General features: G+C 42.5%; 1 protein-coding gene across 1 annotated transcript in view; it reads right to left on the reverse strand.

The window, feature by feature from the left end:
* WDFY2 (WD repeat and FYVE domain containing 2) overlaps window positions 1-27,880 on the reverse strand; it is a 179,016-nt gene that overhangs the window by 30,033 nt on the left and 121,103 nt on the right. Inside the window, exons 6-7 of the mRNA XM_043578142.1 lie at window positions 20,574-20,724; window positions 11,993-12,105 (exon numbers count right to left, since the gene is read on the reverse strand). Of these exons, the coding sequence (XP_043434077.1) occupies window positions 11,993-12,105; window positions 20,574-20,724 (264 nt within the window). The remainder of the gene's footprint in view (window positions 1-11,992; window positions 12,106-20,573; window positions 20,725-27,880) is intronic.

Consider the following 27,880-nt stretch of genomic DNA (forward strand, 5'->3'; position numbering starts at 1 on the left):
CCAAAGCAATCCACTATAAACTCTAAATTGTTTTTTTTCCAAAGATACCTAAAGTCTAAGCACTTCTGCCACCTCTAATACTACCATCCTTGCATAAGAGCCACTATCAAAATTCTTTCCTAGAAAATTAAAAAGCATGACACATATTTTGTTGGAAAGCCTTCGGGGGAAAAAGACACTCTCATATATCACTGATGAGAACGCAAACCAGTACAATGGGGAAGGCCGTATCCAACAAGCCATACCTGTGCTTAGCTTTTACCCTCACTTTCAGGAGTTTATCGTGAAGATATTGTCCCCATCCCCACCAAGTAATACATAGATACATATGCACAAGGAGAATGTTCATATAAGAGAGTGGGTGAATAACTATGGTACATCCACACAGTATTACGCAGCTATGAGAAAGAATGAACAGAATCATTTAGGTGGAAAGTGATTTCCAGGATACACTGTAAAGTGTAAAAGGCAACGTGCCAAAGAACAGCTATATTGCACTACCTTTCATGTAAGAAAAAAGGGGAAATAAATGAATGAGATGTGTTAACTTTAGCAGGTGCCTGGGCACAGCCATGGAGAAGGGGTGAAGCAGACTGGCACTTTCCTGAGTGTACTTTTTGTTTGGTTCTGGGTTTTGGAATCATATTGTTTCACATACTGAAAAATAAGTAAATAAAATTAACAAGGAGTGTGTTGGCAGGGCAGGGTGTGGACCCCAAACAGAATATAAACAGGAACAAGTGAACCTAACTGTATTACAAATGAATGATACAATAACCACACTAAAGGCGGGAGAGGGCGAGCTGACAAAAGTAACTTTGGAAAATAGTAATTTGACTACAGTCGAAGGCAAAATATAAGATTTGTACACAAATACAGTACTTTAGTTAGTAGGTTTGTACATGAGTTATAGGTTAGCAATTCTGAACCTATTCTGTATTTTAGGATTGAACAAGTAAATACATCGAGGATAATGAGAGTTGACTTTCTCACTCATAATAGGAGTTACAGTTGGGGGGAGGTTAGAATAAGCTCTTTGGTGTTAGAATGGAATTGGAAGTATCCGTATGACATCACATAAAAGTTACAGAAATCCTTACAGATGTGTGAGTGCACACATATTTTCTAGCTCTGTCTATTGAGGGCCCAGAAGCAATGATCCCTCCACCCTGCCATTAGCAGTGAGCACGCATGGCACCCTGAGTTTGGCTTCTAGAAGTATCCCCTCATACTATCTATTCTTCAATGAAAGAAACGAGGCTGTATGAATGTTAATTCTAGGGCCGAGGCAGGTAGTATACAACGTGAGTCAGAAATATCAAGACGTGGTTATCAAAAAGCAAAGGGACAGGTCAAAAGGTCAGAAACACCACCGTGAAGAAGCCAGTGTTCCACTGGTCAAATCTGGGACAATGTGAGCAAGAAAATAAATCAATGGTGGTAATGAATCCTCACACACAGAAATAATTAAGAACTCGTGAGCCCATACTGGTATAAACAATTTTTAAAAATAAATAAATAAATAAATGGGCGAGAAATGAAAGCTTTTCCTTACCATAAAGTTCCAACCAAAAAGTGTCGAAGAGAAAAGGACTAGAAAAAGCACAATCTAGCAAGCACCACAGTCATGACTGTTTCTGGTAAGAGTCATCAGTGGATAGTAAAATTACTGGGCAGAAATATGATGAGAAATAGTATTTACACGGCTTCAAAATATTTCCTCCTAAAATACTTATGAATTACAAAGGGTGACTATGGTGGGGAAACTTGGCACGCACCACCTTAACCAAATAATCACCAGAAAGAGGACAAATCAACATCATGCGCCTCTTGATACGATCCACTGTGAAGGACATAACATCACTTCCATGGTATTCACATAAAAAATGCATAACCTGAATTTCACCACGAGGAAACATCAAATGGAGGGACATTCTACAAGGGAGGGACTTTCTGGCTAGAATGCCAAGAATGACCTCAAAATGCCAAGGTCATGACAGAAAAAGGAAGACTCAGAACTGTTCCGTGTTCAAGGGAACTAAAGAGACATTATAAGGAAATGCAGCATGTGGTCCTGATCAGACTGTGAACCAGGAAAAGGCAATTAGTGGGATAACTGGAGAGACGTGAGTAAGGTCTGTAGATTAGGGAACAGGACTCTGTCAGCGTTAACTTCCTGATTTTGGTGTCTGTGCTGTAGTTTTCAAAGATGTTAACATCCGTGGAATCTGGGTGAAGGATGTACAGAACTCTCTGCACTGTTCTGCAGCTTCTTTAAAGTCTGAAATTATTTCCAGATGAAAAGTTAAAATAAAAAAGCCCCAAACTATAAGACTGTGTGAACGGCCTCCTACACAGGTTCCTCGCTTCTACTCCTGTTTCTGTAGTCTGCTCTCCACACAGCAGCTGAAGCGGCCATCGAAGAACACAAAGCAGATTATGACACCCCTTGCTCTAATCCCTCCAATGGTTCCCCATCCCGCTCAGAGTAAAATGCAAAGTTCCTCTCCATGGCCTTTCAAGACCCTGTGAAAGGGTCCTGCTCCTGCCCCTACTGTGAAGCTTCCCCCGCATCCCCCCACCGCCTCTGCTCTAATCACGCTGGATGCCCCTTCATCATGCTAGGTTCATTCCCACTTCTAGCTCTTTGCACTTTGTTGCCTCTGCCTGTGATTCTCTTCCTCCAGATTATCACTGGTGCATGCCCTCACTTCACAAAGATCCCTGTTCAGATGCCACCTCTTTACAGAGACCTTCCTTGGCCACTCTTACCACTCTCCTCTTTATGGTTTTATTTTTTTCTTCAGAACACATAGTTATTGTCTACTGCCCCCACAGAATATAAGCTCTGGGAGGGCCAGGGTTTGGCTTGTTCACCACAGTGTCTCTACGATCTAGAATTCTGTTCAGCTTACGGGAGACACTCAATAAACACAGACAAATGAGCAAATGATTGAAGTAAGTACATGAATGTTCTTTGCCTTGTTCCTAGCACCTGGAACAGGCATGTGGCATCTCTTTTCCTAGTTGACCAATGTTGTCTGTGGGACAGCCTTTATTCCACTCCTCACATCTTTTAGGTCAGTGAATGCTCATCTCAAGGAGACGCTCTGGAGATGGTTTTACTTGACTGGTTAAGCCACTGGGGACAGAAAAGGGAAAGAGGACTAATTTATTTTTTCCTTTCCTTAGTTTGTGTTTGTGTCCCCCCCCCCCCCGCCCCCGCCCCAGATTCCTACGTTGTAACCTAATCCTCGATATTCTGAGGTGATTAAGTCATAAGGGTGTAGCCCCCATGACTGAGGTTGGTGCCCTTATGAAAGTGATCCCAGAGAGCTCCTCAGTCCCTCCTGTCACGTGAGCTTACAGTGAGAAAGCAGCCATCTATAAACCAGGAAGTGGTCTCACTAGACATTCAATCAGCCAGCGCCTTGATCTTGGACTTCCCAGTTCCCAGAACGAATATCTGTTGTTTCAAACCCACCCAGCCTATGATAGCCTGTTAGGGCGGCCTGAATAGACTAAGACAACATATTAAGTGGGTAGGTTCTTTAAAGCATCATATGAGATTTAAATAATGGTGGCACTAGTAAAAAGAATAGTTAGAAAGGCTTGTTTGACATAATTAAAGACTTAATTGGGTGGGCTGTTCATCCTGTCAGAATAAACATGGAAAATCTTAAAAAAGGCTTACCATGTGCCAAGTGATGGATCCCTCTCAACTCCCTACCAGTACACACCCACATCTATAAGCACAGCACCATGAGAAGCAGGTCTTCTTTGTTGGTGACTATGGGATGAGGATGGTTTATGGTGAAGCAACAGGAAGTTTAGATGTGGTTATTGTAAGTGCACAGGCTCTGGAACCAGATCCTAGGCTCAACTCCTACTAGGTAAGTGACTTTGGGCAAATTATTTAATGTCTTTGTGCCTCAGAAACCTCATCTGTACAACAGGGATGACAATAATTTTGTTGAGATTAAATGAGTTAATATACACATCAACATACAGAATAGTGCCTAGCACATGGGGAGCGCTCAGTAAATGTTAGCTATGATTGTAGTGCAGGAGACCCCATCTATACCATCTGTGACAGTGTCCTCTGTTTAGTCAGCCTTGAGGCAGTCATCAGCCTGTTTCCAAACTATCCCAGCCATCAGGAGATCAATTCAAGTTTTAAAAACAAGACCAATCTCTAGTTTTTTCCACATTACATCAGGCTGTAAGGGGCCAGAGCCGGGAAGGGGAGTTCCTGGTAACCCAGAGTCAGGAAGAGAAAAATCAATGCCAGGTTCAAGAAAGTCAAAGTCAGGGTATATTTATCACCCCCTAGGGCTCAGAGTATTACACCACCCTTCAGTAAGAGTGGAAAAGATGGAAGAAAAATCTTCAAGACGGGAAGTAGGATGGGACTGGGAGAAAAACAAATAAATTTTGAGGTCCCTCCCAGCTCTACGTACATGTCCTAACAATGGGGTCTTGTGGATGTTGGCTTATAAATTGCAAACCACAATTTCAAACCAGTGCACTCACAGCACTCATTTCAAACCAATGCAACCAGCATCTACTGAGCATCTTCTACACGGCAGATATCACGCTAGGCTCTGAGGATATAATGAAATCAAGAAGTCTCAGACCCTACTGGACCAACACAAACACAGCAGAAGATGATGGGATTCATTCTGAGAAGAAGGGCATGCATGCTCTGTTTGGTGAAACCATTCTCTCATGGGACCTGTGGCTACTCCTCTGCCTGGAGGGCCCATCAGACCTTTCATCACCCTAAGTAAACTCTCTCTTCAAGGTGCAGCTCAGGTGACTTCTGCAGGAAGCCTTCCTCAACGCTCTCCATCTATGTGAGGTCTCCACCTCTGGGTGTGGTTTCTAGCCCTATACTCACCCACCGCATTGAACCTTGTCAGATTATAAATCTGTCCCCGTGGTAAATTTTAGGCTCTGTATCTTTGTATTCAAGCATAGTGCGCAATGCCTGGTACACAGTAGGTGCTTAATAAATGGGTAAGCACCTGGCCGGTTGAATCGGATGGCAGAGAGGAGTGAGAGACAATGAACAAAACCAGTAAGCCATCACTACAGAGGTGCCCTGCAGGGCTTTGGGGTAGGGGTCGGTGGGGAGGCAGCACGCTAAGTCACAGGGGGGCACAGAAGGGTGGAGAGGAGAGCTGCTGACCTACTGGCCTCTTCCTTCCCAGCAGTCTTCCCAGCAGACAGCTTCCTGACGAACAGTCCTTCCTCCAGATGCGTCCGGCAGCACAGAAAGGCAACGGCTGTTAGCGAGCCTGCCTTCCAGAACAGTGTAGACACGCACCTGTGCGCAGTCCACACCCAGGGCACCTTCCTCACCTTCCATATCTAGGTCGGAGTGCGAGGGCCAGGGGCCACAGCAATTGTGGGTTTCCCGGGTTTATGATATTTGAAATGACAGACATCATTTCGTCTGACTTCGCTTCAGACTCCATCCTTCTGCCCCCTCATTTCATGGTGTGTTTCTCCCTGCCTGTGACCTTCACAATATATGGCTGACAGAGCAATTTCTATCATAAATGAATTTATTCTCAAAAATAAAGGTTTTTGTCATTATAAAATTTATCTATACTATTATTACATTTTCTCATAAACATAGGTTTTAATGGTTGCATAATACCCCACACAGGGATGTGCCTTATTTCACTTACCATCACATTTTTCTCAACTTTTAACTACTCTAAATTTCGCCAAGCTGAAAATTTTTATTTGTAAAACTTTGTTCATGTTTCTACTGAGTTAGAAGAGATTCCCAAACATGAAACTGGATCAAAGAGTATCAGCATTTTTAGAAATTTAATACGCGTTACCAAAATGCACAGCCCAACTAATTTCTAAGAGACTTTTACAACAGATCTTGCAAAAGCTACAGACTACACGGAGTGCTGCAAAGTCAGGGCTGGAAACTGCCAGATCTGTCTTTACGAGTGCGATATGGCACCTCGCCCGGAACGTTCCAGCCTACCCTGCAGGGTAAGGAAGGGGAACAGCCTCCCTGTAACTACACAAGAGCCACCCGAGTCTCCAACCGCAAGGCCTCTTGAATAAAATATCTGACCTTTCACTTACTACATTCTGCAGTTACTCGGGCTGAAGCGAGGGATGTTTCTGTAAAGCTGAATGTGCTCTACCTCTTAGACTATGCTTTCCTCCTGACATCCACAAAAGGACATCCAGCTGTCCCCTTGCCACCACTCCTGGGGCGTCCCTGTCATCAGAATACTCCACCACCCTTCAGCCAGAGTGGGAAAAATGGAAGGAAGATGTTCAGCTCCAAGCACGGTGCTCTCTCCTCAAACTGCTCTAAACTCTAGCATTCCTGTTTCAGCAAATGGCATCACTATCCACCCAAATGCTCCAGATGGAAACCTGGGAGCCACTCCCACCCCAAATGCCAAGTGCTGCGGACTCCCAATCTCCTAAAACAATCTTGAATCCCTCCTCTTCTCCCCACACCCTCCACCACCTCCCAGTCCAAACAGGTGGCACTCCAACCCTAGCCTTCCTTCCAAATGGTTTTGGCACATCCATTCTCACCCCCACCCAACCACCACCACTGCTGCCACAGGGATTTCCTAAAATGGAAACCATGTTACCACCCTGCTTACTTCATCACTGGTTTCCCACTGCCTGAGAACATTGTCCAAAGTTGTTAATATCGCCTGCACGTTCAACCTGTACTCTGCGCCCCTGACTCTCCACACCGCCTGTGCGACTCCATACGTTGTTCACGTTTTCCCACTCTGGGCTTTGCATGCGCTTCACACACCTGGAGTCTAGAATGGTCTCACCACCTGGATGACAGACAACTCTTTCTCCTTATGGTATCATTTATTCATTTTTTAAAATTTTTATTTATTCATTTTTTATTTTTGAGAGAGAGGGGGGCAAGTGAGCAAGGGGCAGAGAGAGAGAGAGAGAGAGAGAGAGAGAGAGAACCTGGCTCACCTGGGGCTTGTGTTTTACCCAAAGCAGGGCTCGTGCTCAACCAAGGTAGGGCTCCTGTTCCCCCACGATGGGGCTCATGCTCACCCGATGAGGGGCTCAAGCTCACCTGAAGCGGGATTCGAGCTCACCCAAAGTGGGGTTCGAGCTCACCCAAAGCGGGGCTCAAACTCATGAACCATGAGCTCATGACCTGATGCGGAGTCATGCCTAACAACTGAGCTACCCAGGCGCCCGCCTTACGGATCCTTTAAACACGACTTCCTCGGCAGTCTCCCCTTAGCTCTCCGGATAGGGGGGTCCCTCTTGTTATTTACTCCCAATGCAAGCGCTATGAGTGGCACTGGGGGCTCACAGTACTCGCGGCACTCATAACATCCTGATGGACTACCTGAATTTATCGCTTTAACGACTGGATTCCATGACTAGAAGTTGAATAAGCAAGCATTATTTGTCTGATTCACCCCTATACCCCAGCCCTCATCATGCAGAGAGCTAATAATTCGGCTGACTCGGTGAAAATCCGTGTCTGCTGGATGTGGAAGTCTTCACTGTAAACAAAAATCAAGTTTTCAGCTTAACGATCTGAACCTGCATGTTGGCACTGAACCATGCCTCTCCATGTTTTCATTATTTTGGTTATAGTTATACTGTTACTTTCAATAATTCCCCTAACAGTTAACAAATTTATTTAATTTATTCAATGTATTTAATTTTTTGTTAAGTAGTATGCTTTGGCAATTTATGTTCGGCCCCTCCTATTTCCAATATGTTCATACTAACCAAAATAATTCTTAGAAGGAAAAGAAAAAAAAACCGAATTTATTGATACTATGAATTTCCAGTGGTTAAAATCTCATTTTTCCCCTCTGTGTTCAAGTCAGTGTATGACTTTTTGGTAGAATACATTCTAATTTCTGCATAAATAGCAAAGATCTATGTTACTTGGCATTTACTTCCAGAAATAAAACCAGCAGAGGGAGCAAAGGAACATAAAACTAGTTTCCTAGGTCCCCGCGGATTAGTAAATGCTATGCTGGCCTCCGGGTATGACTATTAGGCCAATTCCATCACTACCCCACATTTTTATATGACTTTCTGTACTATAATACAGAGTGATGGGTGAATGGCTATAACTCTGTATTACAGACCAAAGACGGTCTGCTTCTGAGTTTGGATCTGGACTGGTAAGACCCCTGAGATCATTCTTCAATGTATCTGGGTTAATCCTAAAGTCTTTGTTTTGGGGGTGGGGGAATGAGGAGATTAACTAATCCATATAAACCCCTTTTTCCAGAGTTGTGTCTGGCTGAGTTTGGGACTTCCCAGGGCCCAGAACGGGCTTATTGCATAGGAAGAGCTCGACAATACACTTGCATCATCATGGAATCTCTTAGACATCCCTGCTCTGGCTACAAATGAATGAGATGTGCTGTAGCCGGAGTGGACTGACAACTGTCTAGGGATAATAACAATACGTTGAATATGTGACCTGCAACATTTGCCTTCATGTTAGTTAGTAACTTTCCTGGGCCACATCCAGTCCTCAAAGATATTTCATGGTAAAGTCATATGAGAATGCTCTAAACTCTTTGAGAAAGATAAGGCATAATGCCAAGGTAACATTCTGTACTAGAACTAATCCGGAAGACAGGAAACCCACGGGCCACATCCGGCTCCCCACACACCAGTAAGCAGCAGCTACTTACCCCTTTTCTGGCCTGGAGGCAGCCACGGAGAACTCAGAGCACAGTTATCAGCCGTACAGTGAAGGGCTGAGTACCAAAGAGCCAGGCTGCAAGCCACCTTGGCCTGAACCAGGTCTGGGAACTACCCGGTGTGGTCACCAGGCCCGCTGAGCTCACCACCTGAACTTCACCTTCGGCCCACCCACTCTTGGCTTTCCCATCACTCCTGTCACATTCTGAGGGACAGTTTCCTACTATTCTTCTGCCAGAACAATCTTTTAACTTCTGACCAGGCTAACGTCCTTGCTTAAAACTCTTATGGTTTCTCACTGCCGTCAGGCTAGTGCCTCGGTGATCCGAACGGACGCTCGCTTCCTTTCTGGCTGCCTGCCTCCTGCTAGTTGGTGTGCCCACCAACGGCAGTTACTAGAGTTCCCAAGACAGCACGCTCTCGCAAATCTCCATGCCCTGGACTTCGCTGGTTTTCTCTGCCTAGAGTGTCCTTCTCACTTCTTTTTCATGAACTCAACACTTACTCCTTCCCAAAGATCTTAGGTCAGGCAACACCTCCTCCGGGAAGACCTTCCTGACAGACTCCCACTCCTGTCCGAGTGACGTGGCCACTCTGTGTTCTTTGAAGTGCCCAGTGCTCGCCTCCCCCTGACCCTGCCACCAAGCGCTGTGACCACTGTTTAGCACCCACGTCCCTCACTGTGTAAAAAATGTGAGGAAAGGACTGTACCTTTTATGTCTACGACGGGGGTAGTGGCTGAGATCGACCAGGGAGAGCGCGGAGTGTAAAGAGACCAGGGTCCGGGGCAGAACTCACAAAAAAGATCACTAAGGAGAGGAGAAAGACAAGCCAGAGAAGCAGAGGAAAACCGGGTGCGAACGCGTCACAGGAACCCAAGGAGGGCGGCCACAGGCAAGAAGAAGGGCCACAATGTAAAGTGCTGCCGACAGGTTCAGGGTGACGTGGTCCAAAACAAGTCCCCTGGATTCAGCAGCCAGCAGGTCACCGGCCACCTTGGGGACAGGAGCGTCAGAGGAGCGAGAGATGGAGCCAAACTGCAGGTGGATGGAAGGGAAATGAGAGGTGAAGAACTGGAAGCGGCTGGAAGACGATATTCTTTTAAGACACCCCGCCGTCTGCTACAACAGAAAGACATCACGCCGAGTGAAAGAAGCCGGTCACCAAACAACGCCTAGTGTACGAGTCCCCTCTGCGAGGGACCCAGAGCAGGCACACTCAGAGACAGAGAGCGGGATGGTGGCTGCCAGGGGCTGGGGGAGGGGCAATGACGGGTGCGCGGTCAGTGGGGTCAGAGTTTCAGTTTTACGAGACAGGGCATGTTGTGTGGACGGATGGTGGTGATATGAATGTCCTCAACGTCACTGCGCTGTATTCTTAAGAGTGATTAAAATGGTGAATTTTAGACGAGGTACAGTTCACCGTAATTTAGAAAAAGGAAAAAGAAGCACTGCTGTTAAGAGAGTAGGACGGACGTTGCTACAACAGGATACGGTGTCGAGAGGGTTTTGTTTGTCCAACAGAAAGGCAAGACACTTGAGCATGTTAATAAATTGAGAAGGGTGAGCTGGTCAAAAGGGAGACACGGGGAACAGTTTTTGATGTGGAGACCCCGAGAGCAAGAGATGAGGAGGAGGCAGAAGAAGTCTGTTGGAGAGGAACACAGGGTGGGTAAGAAAACAGTTTTTAAAGCCTCTATTGGCTAACCTCTATTTTTCTTTGAAGGCGGAGTCTGGGGAGGGAGAGGGGACTCGGGTGGGGTGGGGAGTGGTGAAGGTCTGGAGAAGTGGAGGGGAGTCCTGAGGACCTGCAAGGGACCGTGTGCAGGGACTGAGGCGACTCTGGCAGCTGGACTGGAATGCTGAATGTGCAGTGGGGAAGAAGGCCCCGGGCTCGGAGCGTGACCTTGCAGCAGCCCCAGGGGCTGAGTGCACAGGAGGGCTGGAGAGGGTGTGAATGGCAGACGTGTTCTTCAGGGAAGAACGAGGGCGCCTGACCAGAGAACGCTGGGCGCCTAGTGGCTGACACCCCTCTGGAAACGGAGAGAAGATGGGGCGCAGACACTGGCCAACAAGGACAAGAGCGACTGGCCAGCAGGGACCGACTGGCCACGAGGGCAAGAGTAAGGGGAGCTGGAGGAAGGGTTCAGAGAAGCGAAAGATTAGGAGACTGAAGTCAGCAGTGACACATAGCAGTTCAAGGTTCCTGATGTGGGACAGTTCTGGGTCCCTACCAGGCCAGGCTTAGCCAGGGTGGAGGTGGCTAAAAAGAGAAATACAATCAGGAAAGACCTGGGTCCTATCCACAGCAGATGCTTCTATGTGTTCTTCTTCCCAGAAAACATAGATAATTATCTTTTATGACTCTTTTCCCCTGGATTCAATTTCCTCTTTACTGCATTCTTTTTTTTCCCCTTGAGGAAATTCCTTATGATCTAGGTACTATCCCATTTTACATCTTCATTCACCTACTTCTGTTCTTATATGCCATCTGAACTCAATAAGAACCCTGTTCTGTACTAAATCATGGGTTGGTAATCTGTGGGAGACATAAAAGCCCATTAAGAGCCACGAAAACAGGCAGTGACTCATTTCCCAGGGTCAACATTGCAGATTAAAAATACCAGTAAAAACTAATCGTCATCATCTATTCAAGTCTTTCAAAGGCTAAGCATGGATATTTTATATTACCTGACTTAAATGATCCTGAACAGATCCTGAGCCCTTCCCCAACAAAGAAATCTGAAATAATAAAGGGAGTCTTGGGTTTTACACTGAGAAGAGCCCAGAAGGAAGTTAAAACCGAACCCGTGCCTTTTTATACAGCCTAGCTAGCCCCAATGACCATATTTTTTATTTTACCAGACTTAGAAGCGGGCATGTCTGTCTTGCATGCCATCTTCTCGCTCCAAGAAGGGCAAGGACAGACTGAGGCAGCTGTCTTTTTGGCCTTCCTGAGGTTTATGCAGTAGCCACATGGTCTCAAAACAATGTCTCATCAGCATATGCCAACACTGGGTTTCTCCAGGGCAATGTGACATAGAACCAACTCACCAACACTCTGGAAATAGACTTGTTCCTCCTTTGTTTGCACTGGTGTAAAAAATTTTTGACATAACATCTTACTGAACCATTGTGGAATCAGTTCAACGTATCCCTTGTATCTGTGTGCATGCTATACTTTGTCACTTTGACAACACAGCATCTGAAGGCCAGAACACACAGCAGGTGATAGATAGGTCGCTGTGAGAGCAGGCACATGGAGATTTTGCTTTCAATCCCACCTGTATGTCCTCTGAACGTTGTGACCAGGGTGCAGTTGTCTTGCTCCAGTTTGAGGATGGTTACTTGTCCCGACTGGTCACCAATAAACACATGCCGGGTTTCAACGTCAAATCTATCATGTAAGCATTAAGGATTATTTCTCAAAATTGAATGGAGGGATTTACAAAAATAAATAAATAACCAAACAAATCAAGAAACGTGCAAATCCCATATGAACAAAGCTTGGACGTAACACTGAAAGATACAAAAGCAGGCATAACAGAGTGAAAGACACAATATTATTGGACAGTAAGACTTAACACAATAAACATGTCATTTCTCACAATATGAATTTGCAAACTTAATATAATCTCTATAGAAATATCAACATAAGCTTTTTTCCCTAGAACTAGGGAAGTTTAAGTTCATATAAAAAATAAATAAACAAGAAATGCCAGGAATATTCTAAAAATAAAAGCAATACGGTATTTGATAGGGGAGATTAGCCCTACCACGTATTAGAACACGTTACACAGTCTTTTTAAGTGCAAGTGTGGTATTGGTGCATAAATAGACAAACAGACCCATGGAACAAAATGGCAAGTCTAGAAATAGACCCCAAAGTATACAGAAATGTAGTAGATGTCTGATAAGGGTGGCTCTTCAAGGAGTAAGGAAAAGATGGGTTAAAAAAAACAAAAGCATTGACATAAACTGGATAGTCATTTGGAAAACAAAACAGGATCCGTAGTTCACATTCCATATCAGGATAAACTACAAATGGATGAAGGATCTAAATGTAAAAAATGAAAAATGTAAGTTCGAGATGAGAGAGTTCCTTTCTAACCTTGGAGTGGGAAAAGCTACTACTCAAAAACACAAACAACAAAACAAACACCATCAGCAAGGCCAAAAGACAAGCTGGAAAAGATATTTGCAACTTATGTCACAAAAGGCCCAAATCTCTAGCATAAAAAGAACAAACCACAAACCTAATAGGAAAGCGGGCAAAATATATGAACACATAGTTCCAGAAGACATGACAATGAAAACGGGGCTGTGCAAGAGAGGCCTGACTGTCAGCCTCTGAAAGGCTGCTCACAAGGCTGGCAAGGTATCTGGCAACTGGTTTTCAGGGGGGTCCCACCATTAACAGACAAGAGTGGTTCACTGTGCCTGAACCGTGATGATACGGTTTTTGCCAAATACCTGCTTTCCTTTTCAGTCTGTAATTTTGGTACATGTCAGAAAGAGGCTGCCTACGTGACCAGTCTCTAGTAAAAACCTAAGGCGCTGAGTCTCTAGTGAGCTTCCTGGGTTGATAAAACCACTCAACCCTCCTTCTAGAGATCTATCCCAGAGATACACTCGGGCCAAAGTACAAAATGCATGCCTGAGGTTATTCACTCCACGTTATTTTAACAGCTAAAGTTTGAAAACAACAAAAAATTCCATCAAAAGGGGATTTACTGAACTATGATATAAGCAAGCGATAGGTCCTATCCAGCTAGGGGAAAAAAAGATCTCCATACCATAAGCAAACAGACATGGAGGAATTTCTGGGATACATTTTTTTTTTAATTTTTTTTTTCAACGTTTATTTATTTTTGGGACAGAGAGAGACAGAGCATGAACGGGGGAGGGGCAGAGAGAGAGGGAGACACAGAGTCGGAAACAGGCTCCAGGCTCTGAGCCATCAGCCCAGAGCCCGACGCGGGGCTCGAACTCCCGGACCGCGAGATTGTGACCTGGCTGAAGTCGGACGCTTAACCGACTGCGCCACCCAGGCGCCCCTCTGGGATACATTATTAAGTGGGGGAAGAAAAGCCACGGCATGTAAGAGTTTATAAGCTACACTATCTTTGTGTAAGAAAGGGAGAGAAATAGAAATATATGAGTGTGTCGTGTGTGTGTGTGTGTGTGTGTGTGTGTGTGTGTGCGCGTGCGCATGCTCATTTCACAAAAGGAAGCTCTGGAAGGACAAATCAAGATCTGACACACATGGCTGCCTATGGAGGAGGGAGGAACAAGGTGAGGAGACAGGGCTGGTGGTGAGTCTTCTATCATAGTTTGCATTCTGGAATCAAGTCATTATTTCACATATTAAAAATATGCATAAGATTAAAAGAAAAAATCCCCCATATTGATGACAAGGCATAAATGAAGGAACCTAACTATCAAGTTGGTGACATAACCACAGTTAACAGAATTATTGCAAGTGACTTTAAAACCCAGCATTTCAACTGTACATCCTTGGGGGGAATGTACTCCAAAGACAAAGAGAACTGCAAAGAAGTCTAAAATCTCACTCAGTTCTCTTGTAACTATAATACTTCCATAATTAGTATTTTGAAACAGCTTAAAAATATACCGTTGGATAAAGCAAAAACAAGTTCATGTTTTAGGAGAGAAAATTTTCAGTCCAAGATAAAAGAATCAAGTACAAAAGTGAGGTAAAAACCTTATAATGCTACATTTGGATTAGAACCGTTATATGAACTGATGATTCACTTTCTTTTCAAGAATACACACACCCATATTTCCTAGTTATCTCTGAGTCCTATTCCTCACTAAAAGAAATGGCTGATTCAGGACTGGGACAAGAAGGTACAAGAAGAGCTTAAGACATGCTGTGCCAAAAAAGGAAGCCACCAAAGGCAAGTGGAGCTGTATCAAATGACGCTGGAGCCAATATGATGGGGCTCTTACTGGCCAAAGACAGATTAACATTAGCATCGAAGAAGGCAAGTTATTGAAATTGACTGAATATATTATTTTTAGAAACCTTAAGAGTTTATAATAATGCTCAAAAAGAAAAAAAAAAGACACCTATTGGAGGTAACCTGGGCACTGACTCTCTCCTCTGAAAATGAGCAATTAAAGAGAAACAATCACGCATTTGTTGCTTTTTCCATATTAATTGTATCTCAGGGTAAGCAACTAGCCCTAGCTAATGAGGCAAAGTTCTACTTCACTTATCTTTTTTAATGTATATACACTTATTTGGGGGGAGGGGGGGAGAGCTCAAGCATACGTGGGAGGGAGGGGCAGACAGAGAGGAGAGAGAGAATACCAAGCAGATGCGGGGCTCGATCTCATGAACCGGGATACCACGACCTGAGCCAAAATCACGAGTCAGGCGCTTGGGGCGCCTGGGTGGCTCAGTTGGTTAAGCATCCAACTATCGATTTCGGCTGAGGTCATGATCTCACGGTTCGGTTCGTGAGTTCGAGCCCTGCATCGGGCTCTGCACTAACAGTGCAGAGTCTGCTTGAGATTCTCTCTTTTCCTCTATCTATGCCCCTCCCCTGCTCTCACTCTCTCTCAAAATAAATAAATTAATTTTTTTAAAAAAGTCAGACACTTGGGGCGCCTGGGTGGCGCAGTCGGTTAAGCGTCCGACTTCAGCTCAGGTTACGATCTCGCGGTCTGTGAGTTCGAGCCCCGCATCGGGCTCTGGGCTGATAGCTCAGAGCCTGGAGCCTGTTTCCGATTCTGTGTCTCCCTCTCTCTCTGCCCCTCCCCGTTCATGCTCTGTCTTTCTCTGTCTCAAAAATAAATAAATAAATAAAACGTTAAAAAAAAAATTTTTTTTAAAGTCAGACACTTAACCGACTGAGCCACTCAGACGCCCTGAAAAGTTGTACTTTATAGAAGAATTCCAACAAATACACGTGGAAAAAATTATAGGATTACAAAAATCGCCACTTTGCAGCCCTAATGAAAGGTCTGGTCCAGGCGAAGATCAGCAACTAAAACCACTGAATGAAAGGCTGGTGCGCGCCGCAGGGACCTGGCGGTCACCACCTGAATCACTGATCAACTCAGCATCACTGGAAGGGTGACAACCCTGTGCTATGGGCTTCCTGCTGTGAAGCAACACGAACCAGACAGCACAAGGACCAAGCGTTCTTAGCAGGAGCGGAATCTGAACGGAGTCAAGATTTTAGAGGCGGTCTCAGTTTACAGAAAAATATGGGAAACAAGGGAAATGACATCACGAGGCACCAGAGGCCACTTTAGAATGCGGGGCTGTCTACGTGAACACAGGCTCCGTACTCCAACAAGTCACAGTGGCATCAAAAAAAAAAAAAAAAAAAAAAGTGAAGGGAGGAGATCACTGCCCTAGATTGAGAGATTTAGGATATGAAAACCACAGCCAACATGTGAACTTTGTCTGGACCCGATTTTAAGCTAATCTGCTGCAAAAAGCCATTTATGAAACAGTAAGTGAAATGTGAAAATGGATTATTCTACAATGTCAAGTAGTAGTTATAAATTTTTAGGAGTAGTAACAGCATTATGATTATGGAAAAATTCCACATTTTTAAAGCGGGGTACAATGAAGTACCTAAGGATGAAATGACATACGGTCTGCAATTTGTTTTAAAACACTCCAGCAAAAAGGGAGAGAAAGCCAAAATGATAGAAGAATCAACACCGGGTCTGATGAATACGTGAGTTTCCATGATATTCTCTCCTCCCAGTTGGTACACGTTTTGAAAATTTTCATAATAAAACATTTGTTTTAAAAGTGAAGAACAAGGCATCACAAATTCCCTCAGGCTCAAGAACAACAGAGAAATGTTATGCTCTCCAAACAAGCGGTCAGATACATGTAAAACAATACTAAGATATATACGGAATAAGATCACCTTACATTTACCTTAATTATAAGAACACAGATGAAAAAACAATCTTTATGATGGCACGTAAATAATAGGATGCTTTGTAAAGAAATGCAACAAAAGCCATTTGAAAGAGGGTCGAAATAAATTATAGTACAACCTGAAAGCCAGAGTGATTGGCATTACGTATGATATGAGGATATACAAAAATCAAGATAATCTTAACAGCTTTCCAGCACTCTTGCCCTGAACAGATCTAAGAGACTACTTGGTGAAAAGACCTTGTACTGTACAGGGAGACATCTTGGAAATATCTCCAACATGCATAGAATCTTAAAGTGAAAAGTACCTGAATTATTTCTGTGGAAGTGTGATGAATGTGATCAAACATGGTCAAATGACAAGACTGAAAGGCAAGGCCAGATAAAGTATTCGCAAATTTAAATACCAGCAAGGGAAGGGTGGAAGAAAAACGGTTCTATTTCCTAACATCAACCTGCCATGTGACCTTTGGGAAACACCTCCATTCCGCCGTTATTTAGTAGTGCAGACGGCTAGCCGAGTTCTAACACCCAAGTTCTACTCCTGGTTCTTCCAGGTAACAGTTACGTGACCTGGAGAATGTCCCTTAGCCTTTCTTCCTTTTGTTGTTTTTTTTTAATTTTTAAAAAATGTTTATTTATTTTTGAGAGAAAGAGAGAACACAAGCTGGGGGAGGGGCAGAGAGCTAGAGAGAGTGAGGATCTGAAACAATCTCCATACACCGTCAGCGCAGAGACTGACGTGGGGCTCGAACTCACAAACCATGAGATCGTGACCTGAGCCGAAGTTGAAGTCAGACGCTTAACCAACTGAGCCACCCAGGCACCCCTAGAGAAAGTCCTTAACCTTTCTGAGCCTTGGTTTCTACACTGTGAAAATTGAGAATTCAGTCTTTTTGATTTTACTTCTAATTATTGTTTTGAGAGTGAGCAAAGTAACGTTATATAGAAGCACTATAAAACTCTCAGGGACTACAACTGTAAGATATTTTCTCCTTTTTCCTCTCCTTTCCTCTCTCCTCTCTTCCTTTTGATTCTTGTTAGTATTATACCTCACTTAATATTTGAAGCTTCAGATCTCTAGCCAAAGAAACCAAAGATTTGAGGTTATTCAGAAACTGATCATTCAATTTTTGAGCCATCAGTCTCTTTGTCTTCCTTTATTTCTCAATTTGAATTTTGGTTATTTTCACTGCACGATTACATCTCCCCTATGAGGCCTGAAAGAAGAGAGAAAAGGCTGAATTCAACCTGACTTCTATCACTTGCTGACTTGGATAAGTGACTTTTTGAGGTGAAAATTAGGAGACAGGTTACTTTGGGGAAGTTTCTTATATATGCCACCGGGGTCCACTAGGCAGAGAAATCAGGGTACTGATACTATTCCGAACAGTCTATGGTGTTTCAGCAGATCTCCTTCCTTCCCTTCAGAAACTCTAAGTATGGAAGGTGGAAGAAAGAAGAGGGAAGAGGTGGGGTGGAGGGTTCCCATGAAAAAAATGTGTTTAAAAACTGGATTTTAATGTGAACTCCAACACTGTATGAGCATGTTAACACTGTTAACAATCTGTACACAAGGCAGCTCCTAGAAAAAACCCTCCGGCCTTGGGAAAGTCACAAGTTTCCTATAGGAGACCCTTTGGCAAAAGCAGTGCTGTTATGCCATCAGTGAGCAGCACTGGAAAAATCTCAGGGATGTATGTGTTCCCAGGAACAAGGGCGGGCACCGTGGCTCCAAAACTGGAGCTAGCGAGGCAGAGCGGTGGAGGTGAGGGAATCTTCTGGAAGAACCTGTCTGTCTGTAGTACTGCATTTCCCCTCTACCTGCAAGATTGGACAAGATGGTCATTTACCTCGGGAAATGAACCCAGAGGCTTTTACACACATACAAAGTCTTCTGATATCAAATCATATGTGTTTTTGTTTTGTTTTGTTTTGTTTTGTTTTGTTTTGTTTTTTGCTTAGTAAGCCACATGGTGTGGCTAAAGGAAACAGCTGAAAAATGACGATGGCTTCTGGAGATGCCTGAAGAGAAGAGTCCAAGACTGCCACAGTCAGGAGACTTTTAATTCTGGGCATTCGTGTCTTGTTTTTCAATTCCAAATAGTCTAAAAAAATCAACTTCCTAAGGGCAAGTTCTGTACTTTTTCTATATTTTTTGGCTTGGTTAAGTGATATAGAAGATATATCTCTAGGCTGGGCTAGTGAGATAGAAGCCAGCATTTTTTTTTTAAGAGATTTCTTTTTAATGTTTATTTTATTTTTGCGAGTCAGAGAGAGAGAGAGAGAGAGAGAGAGAGAGAGAGAGAGAGAACAAGTGGGGGAGAGGCAGAAAGAGAGGGAGACACAGAATCCAAAGCAGGCTCCAGGCTCTGAGCTGTCAGCACAGAGCTCAATGTGGGGCTCGAACCCATGAACCATGAGATCATGACCTGAGCTGAAGTCGGATGCTTAACCGACTGAGCCACCCAGGTGTCCCGAAGTCAGCATATTAAGAACAAATTACACTGATGCTATTCATTCTGTTCTCAAATGTATGATGGGAAGAAACAAAACAAAACAGCAGCCTAAGGCAGAAGCCTCACATTCTGGTGATTTTCTGACATACTAGCCAGGTGTCTGCAGATAAGGCATGTGACCCTTTCTGGGCTTCACCTGTAAAACCAGGAGTTGGCCAGGATGACCTCTAAGGACCTTTCCAATTCGAACACTGTAAGAGATCTACTGACATAAGAGTGCACGTATTTCAATTCAAGCATTATGCTCGTCTCAACTGGCCTTTAGAAAGCAAACTTCAGACTTTCTTTCCTTAACAGGTGGGACCACCCTCTCGAAGATGAGTTGATCCTGCCTTCTGTTCCTTATCACCCTTGTTTCTGGCCTGCTTGGTGACCTGTCACATTTACAACCTTCCTCCATGGCCATTCTTAGTTTCTTCATCTTGCTCTTCCAGTGAGGAAAATCAGAGAGAAAAACAGGAGTGACATTAGCCGCCCCCCCCCCCCCACACCCAAATACAGCTACTGAGGCACGTCTGCGAGGAGAAAGAAACTACTCTGTGAGACTGTTGACAATCACGGACCAGGCATTTTATAAATACGAGATGAACATCTGAGAGTAAGTCTTACTATTTCTTCCTGCTTTTGCTGACAAGTGATCTGTTTCCATCTATCTCCTCACTCGTCACAGGGTGGAGAGTGATGCTTTGCTTTTTAAACTAAGAAGCCGGGGGCCCTTTACTCCTTCCATGGTAGCATCACCCACACAGGCTTCAGACTCATCAAGCCCGTGCTTGCTGGAGCCCAGTGGGCCAGACATGGGGATTTCCCGGCATTTACAGGTACTCACACTGAGGACATGGGCCCTGGAGACTCAGGAGATAAGAATTAGTATCACTCTACATACCCTGGAAGGGTCTTGTACCTGGAATAAAGTCTGTACCATTACCGTGTAGATACCAGCTAACCCACTCTGGTCCTGGCATGGTAGCTCCCCCATGAACATCTAAAAACAATAAATAGGAATCCTGTGGTTCTTTACAACCTTAATATCTATGTGTAAATTATTTCTGTAGGCAGAGAAGGAAAAGGCTGTATTTCAGTGATGGTTTTATCTCCATGTTCCAGAATCCTTTCTGACAGCTGAGGCTCCTAAATCCGGGCTGTGTCCTGTCTGGATGTCAGACCTGCATCATAGTCACTCCACAACCCTGCTCCGCAGGACCTGTTATTTGCGAGGAAATCGCCTCATTTTAATCCACCTCCGTGAGGACCCTTGATGATTTGCATATTGGTTAAGTCAGTGAGAATCTTAATCCGCAGGGCAACGCAGCAAATGCAAAACATTCAAGTTGCACATACCCAAGCTTTTCATGAAAGAAAGGAGTCAACAGCTAAGGTCCAACCAAGGGATTTTTGTCCAGCAAAGGATACTGCAGGCCCGAGGCGACGGCACTGGTTCGATACCCTCCCAGGCGCTGCCCACTCTCGGAGCAGTGCCAGGCAAATTGCTTGTCCTGCCCAGTGCTCAGCACCCACTCCAGCTCCAGGACGAACAGGATCATCGTCACTCTGCTCTGATGCGCTGAAAAACCAAGAGATACGAAAATAACCCATGAAGCATCATAAAGGAGACTGAGGAAGCATGGTGCACAGAGACCCATCATTGTCTTCTCCCCATCCCAGAGTAGGCTGGACAGTATGACAGCCACTGCACACACACCAGAACGGTGGTCCTCACCAGGAGCGCAGGCCCACCACTGTGGAGGGGCATGCTTGAGTTGTTAGACGGTCTTGTACAAACTATCCATTTCCTCCCATTGCTCTCTTTCTTTCCTACCTACACCAACCAAAAGTTTCCTACCACCCAGACCCCCATTACCAAGGGGTCTGGGCCATCTGTCTCAGACATTAAGTTAGGGCTGCTTAGCTGGAGAATGCCAGAAAGTGGCACAATGTGACCACAAAACAATAGAACGTGTTAGCAATGATGTTCTTATGATAAAGTCACCAGGGTGAGTTTATGTAAGCTTAAAAAAAGTAAAGAACATTACTGTTCTCCTTTTGATGAAGTATGGCTTCTTAAACCCACAACAAAGTTCTAGATGAATTTTCTATAAGAAATCAAATGCTGGAAAGGAGGACAGAATTATTCCCAAGTGCCATGTAAAAGAGAATGAGATATCCCTGACGTCAAAGTACACATACATGTGATAATGAGGGCAAATCTCCCAGGATTGCTCATCATACAGAGGCAACACCGCCACAGAATGACTGCATCACAGTTAGAAGCAACTGTTCATGTCATCTACTCCATCTCCCTATTTTACATGTGGGTAAACTGAGGCACAACGAAGTCGAGTAGTTTGGCCAAGGTCTCATGGCTTCTCAATTATTGAATAAAATCAATAAAAATTTGCTTTCTTCTTATACAATTCCAGAGGGTGAGGTAGAGGGGGTCCATGGCCACTGAACAGAACTGACTGGAATAACCAAAGATTGATATCCGGGAACCCGGACCGCCCTAGGCTCTGTGCCCAGGAGCTGGCAGTCTGGTGGGAAAGTGCAGACCCATCATGAAAGTGATGACGTGATGGAGAAAACATCAGTTTTCCATTTTGATCATGAAAATAAAGTTAGTATGGATGGATCAATGCAGCTCTATTGGCAAGAACAGCACGACCTGCCAATTTCTGAGTTACTAACAAATGCCAAACACTTAAATACAGTAAAACCTTGGATTGCGAGTAACTTTTGCTGCAAGTGTTCTGCAAGACAAGCAAACGTTTCTAGTAAATTTTAACTTGATAAACAAGCGATGCCTTGCAATACGAGTAGTATGTGATGCTAAACATCCCGTGATCACAACTGAGCCAATGGTTCTTAGTGGTTCTTCTCTCTCTCTCTCTCTCTCTCTCTCTCTCTCTCTCTCTCTGTCTCTCTCGCTTAGAGATTATGGGTGGTCATCTCCCATGCATGGATGCTCAGTCTCAGGCCCCATTGTTTGGCAGAAATCAGTGATTTTTTAGAATTCTGGAAGGTGCCCACAACTGGTACTTTTTTTTTTTGTCACTTCAAAGCACCTGTGGATAGTCCTTTGCTTTTCCATGTAAGAGTAACCTTAGGAATGCTTTGCTTCATTCTAGGTCAGGCTGCCTGCAGATATAGACCCTTCCCCCTGCTGCCTTACTGCCAGTTACATTAAATACAGTATATGATGAGAGTTTATTAATACTGTACTGTAGTCAACATCCATGTGAGCATATACAATGGCCCCCATGCAGAAAAAGGTTGAACACAAAAGCGGTAAGAAGATGATTATGGGAGAAGTTAAGAAGGAAATCATCAAGAAGTGTGAACAAGGTATGCGAGTGGTTGAGACTGAAATACTTTATAAGAAGTTTACGTCTGCATCTCATCTGCAGAAGAGAAGGAGAAAAAAGTAGAGGAATCCCTCACTTCAAATGAGATTAGGGAGATGTGTAAAATGTGGAAAACAGTGCAAAATTTTGTAGAAAAGCACCACCCAAATAAGGCAGTACGAGAGATGAATCTATTTAATGACAATGCAATGTCACATTTCTGTGAAATCCTCAAAAGGAGGCAAAATCAAGTGTCATTGGATAGGTTCCTTGTTAAAGTTGCACAAAAAGAAGATTCCATTGAGTCAATAGACAGGAGTGATTCCATTAGTGATGGTGAAAGTCGTCCTACACAATAACCCTCCTCTCTCGTCTCCCTCACACCAGCCACAAAGGTTTTCAAAGATAAGTGTGGGTTAATTTGTCTGTTTTTCTTTATATTTTGTATTTGCTTTATTATTTTGTATTATGTTACAGTACTGTAATCATTTTACACGATTATTTTTGGGTGTGGAACAAATCATCTGAGTTTCTATTACTTCCTATGGGAAAATTCACTTTGAATATACAAGTGTTTTGGATTACAAGCATGTTTCCGGAACGAACTACGCTCACAAACTAAGGTTTTACTGTATGTTCTTTCATTTAGTCTCTGAAATGATCCTACAAAGGTGGGTGGTTTCCCCATTTTACAGACATAACCTGGCCTTGGCAGGATGGCCCTTTCAGAATGGCCACCAAACCAATGGCTACCACTAAGAGTACCCACAGGACAGCCATTCCACCAAATGCCTGGTATTTTTAAATCCAATACTTAAAACATAGAGAATCTAACAGGGCATGGCAGGGGTACAGAGGCAATAACCCTATGACTTCTCTACACTAAATACCTGCCTGTCAGAGTATCAGCCACCCTTGAGATCAAAATGTTGTCTCTAACTTAAAAGATATAACTTCTTGGAGAAACTCCTGAAGATCTTGTCATCAGATGTCTAAATCAGGTCCACCAATGATAGAATAAAAATGAACTTTCTAATGGCCCAAGTTTCACAAGTCTATTTCAGGGAGAAAGTGGCCCCCAGTGAGTGTCCCTTTTTCTCATCCCTTTCTAAGTCCAAGGAGATGACAGCAGCCCAGAAGACAAGGGGCTTTAAAACCTCTGGGCTCCCATTATGTGAGAGGAGGAGACAGAGGTTCAAAAAGGTCAAGTCACTTGCTCAAATCTGTGCAACCACCGAGTGATGAAACTAAGGCTAAAATCATCAGCTCTCTGCCATAGTTGGTTCTCTCTCTCTCTTTCAGGCTGCCTAGGTCTACTGAAAACACCAAACACAAAACAAACCCCAAAACTCAGAGCACATATTCCTTCTAAGGTGACAGAATTCTTTCACTCAAAAAGAAATCCTTCAAAGGTACATACATATTACTAAGCTTCAGAAACCCGGGCTTGAAGTCCAGTTATACTTTTTGAACAGGAATGCTGAGAGACCACATCCTTGCCTTGATCTTGATCATAGGGAGAAAGCATCTCGTTTCTCATGATTAAGTACACTGTTAGCTGTAGGTCTTTGTAGACGCTTCTTTATCGGGGTGAGGAAGTTTGCCTCTACTCGTAGTTTGCTCAGAGTTTTTATCATGAATGAGTGCCCGGGTTTATCAAATGCTTTGTCTGCACCAATTGATATGATCATATCATTTTACTTCTTTAGACTTTTGATGTGATGGATTACACTAATTTTCAAATGTTAAACCAGCTTTGCATATCGAGAGTATATCCCCTTGGTCATGGGTATGTAATTCTTTCTAACTATTGTTGGATTTGCTAGAATTCTTAAAAGGATTTTAACATCTAAGTTCATGAGAGATACTGGTCTATAGTTTTCCCTTCTTGTATGTCTTTGGTTTTGGTATCACTGCTTTTTTTCTTTTAATGTTTGTTGAGGTAAAATTCATCATTTAAGACATTTTAGAGTATATAATATTCAGTGGTTTCTATATATAGAGTATATAATATTCAGCGGTACATATTCACAATGTTGTACAATCATCATGAAAAAATGTTCTATTTATAGAATGTGTCCATCACCCCCAAAAGAAACCCAAACCCCCAACTTCCCCTTTCCCCTACCCCCTATCCCTGGCAACCACTAATTACTTTCTGTCTCGATGGATTCCTCTATTTTTGACATTTCATATGATTGCGTTCAAAAAGTGTGGTCCTTTGTATCTAGTTTCTTTTACTTAGCATGTTTTCAAGGTTCATCCACGTTGTACATTTATCAGTACTTCAATCCTTTTTTGTGGCCAAATAATAGTTCATCTTACTGATATACCACATTTTGTTTATCCATTCACCATTCATGGCCATTTAGTCTGTTTCCACTTTTTAGCTGTTGTAAATCATACTGTTATGCACAATGGTATGCAAATGTTTGAATTCCTGCTTCTATTTCTTCTGGATATAAACTGGAATAATCCTCACTTGGTCATGATGTACTATCCTATACTGTTGAATTTGATTTGCTAAAATTTTATTTAGATTTTTTGCATCTGTTTTCATGGAGAACACCAGCCTGTATATTTCTTTTCTTGTACTGTCTTTGTCTAGTTTTAGTATCATGTAATGCTGATTTCAAAAATCAGTTGGAAAGTCTTTTTCTGAAAGTTTGTGCAGAGTTTGTATTGTTTCTTTCTTAAATGTTTGATAAAAAAAAAAAAGCCTAGGGTTTTCTCTGTGGGAAGGTTTTAATTATAAAGTAGATTTTTTAGTAGATATAGGGCTATTAGGGTTTTATATTTCTTCTTGAGGGAACTTTTGTCATTTTTACCTTTCAAAGATTTGTTCATTTAAGTTGTCAAATTTATTAGCATAAAGTTGTTCGTAATATTCATTATTAACCTTAAATATCCCTACAATCTCTAATAGTTTCACTTCCCTTATTCCTGATATTGGTAACTTGCATCTTCTCTCTTTTTTTTTTTTCTTCTGATAAGTCTAGCAGAGGTTTGTCACTTATATTCATCTCAACAAACAAGCAAAAACAATAGCTTTTGGTGTTATTGATATTTCTCTATTTTCTGTTTTCCATTTCATGAACTTCTGCTATGATCTTCTGCATAGCTTATGTTTCCATTTGTTTTCTTTCTGGTTTCTTGATGTAGAAACTAAGGTCACTGATTTGAGACCTTTCTTCTCTTCTAACATAGATGTTTAGTGCTATAAATTTCCCCTTAAGGACTGCTTTAGCAGCATCCCATAAATTTTGATGTTGTTTCCATTCCGATTTCTTCTTTGATCCATGGATTATTTTAGATGACCCATGGTTATTTAGCTTCCTAATATTTGGGGATTTCCCAAAGATATTTCTGTTATTGACTCCTGCCTCAATACCATTTTGATCAGAGAACTCATCTTGCATGACCTGAATTCTCCCAAATTTATTGAGACTCATTTTATGGCCCAGAATGTAGTGTACCTTGATAAATGTTCTGTACGCAGTTGAAAATAATGTATCTTCTCTTCTAGGTGAATGGAATGTTCTACAGATATCAATGAGAGTAATTTGGCTGTGTACTATTCAAACCTTTTATACCTTATTGATTTTCTGCCTACTTATTCTGTCAATTATTGATCTATTCAATCAATTATTAAGAGAGGAATATTCAAATTTCTGAGTACAACGAAGAATGTGTCTATTTCTCTTCTTGAAGTTTCATCAGATTTTGCTTCATGTATTTCAAAGCTATGTTTATTAAGCGCATACACATTTAGGATTGTTATGTCCTCCTGATGGACTAACCCCTTAGTCATTTTGAAATAATCTCTAGTAATACAATCTTTTATCCCTCGTAATATTCTTCTCTCTTAAGTCTACTTCAACTAACATTAACATAGGCACTCCAACCTTCTTTTGACTAGTCTTTGCATGGTATATATTTTGCTATCCTTTTATTTGTAACTTCTTTAGGTCTTTATATTTAAAGTGCATTTCTCCTAAGCGGTATGTATTTAGGGTCTCCTTTTTTCACTCAATCTGACAGCCTCTGCCTTTTAATTGGCCTTAGACCACACACGTTTAATATGACTATTGAGAACTGTTAGGTTTTACTCTTATCACTTTGCTATTTGTTTTCTATTTTCCCATATGTTCTTTTTCCTTTCTCTTCCTTTTTTTGGGGGGAGGGAGGGGAATGAGAACTGAGAATAATTTTTATGATTCCATTTTATCTCCTTGGTCGCCTTATTAGTCGTAACTTTCTGATTTGTTATTTTATGGCTGCTTTAGGGTCAGCAGTATACATCTTTAACTTACAGTCTTCTTTCAAGTGATTCTATATCACCTCATGTGTAGTATAAGAATCTTACAATAGTATATTTCCATTTCTCCCCACTTCTTGGTTTTTGTGTTACTGTTGTCAAACATTTTAATTTCACATGTTATGATCCTCATGCTACTTTCTTATTATTTTTATTTAATAGTAAGTCATCTTTTGACAAGCTGTAAATAATAAGAAAAACTCTCATAGTGATCTGCTTGGTGCTCTTCATTCTTTTGTGTGTTCTTCATTCCCTATTTTCCTTTGGCATCATTTTCTTCCCTCTTGAAGGACTTCCTTCTTTTAGTGCAGGTCTGTGAGTTCTCTCTGTTTTTTTATGCCTGAAAAAATTATAGTTCACCTCCCTTTTGATATCTGTTAATATTTACTCATAGTGGATTTTAAATTTATTTGTTAATAACTGTTATTTAACTATTATTTTATTTTTATTATTATGAACGTATCTTAAGCAGGGCTTGTTTTTGCTGCAGGATCTTCGTGTGACTTGTCTTGCTGAAGAGAGCTTTTGAATTTATTTCTAGCAGGTATCACAAGGACACCGTTGGCTCAGGACCAATTTTTATGTTAAATTCTTAAGGCTGCCTCTAGCCCTGCATGTATGATTTAAATTTGTACTCTAAATCCAAAATTTTAGGTTGCAATTTTCATTTATCCGGAAGCCTTTTCCCCCTCTCTATATATCATTTTATATGTAAATATCAGTTGCAATTTCCCATCTCACTCAAGCCCTAGGCCTTCTCTTCCACCCCTAAGTGAATGTTCATACAAAAGCTTCAAGCTATTAGAAGTTCTATTTTTCTCCCCAGGACAGCTGCATGTCAGGTACAGTATACTATCACTTTGAGTTTTCGTTCTTTTCTTTGCTTCTGGTACGTGGGACTTTCCCTCTTGTTTCTCTCACGGGCTTAGCATTACATTAAAAAAAGATTTAATGACAACTGGGATTTCAAAATATCTTGATAAGCTGAGATGATGGACTAAATAAAATGAGATGATGAATAACAGAATGTGAAGTCCAGCATTTAGGCTGAAAACAAAACA

Source organism: Prionailurus bengalensis, chromosome A1 (genome assembly GCF_016509475.1).
Source record: "Prionailurus bengalensis isolate Pbe53 chromosome A1, Fcat_Pben_1.1_paternal_pri, whole genome shotgun sequence".
NCBI classification, from domain to species: domain Eukaryota; kingdom Metazoa; phylum Chordata; class Mammalia; order Carnivora; family Felidae; genus Prionailurus; species Prionailurus bengalensis.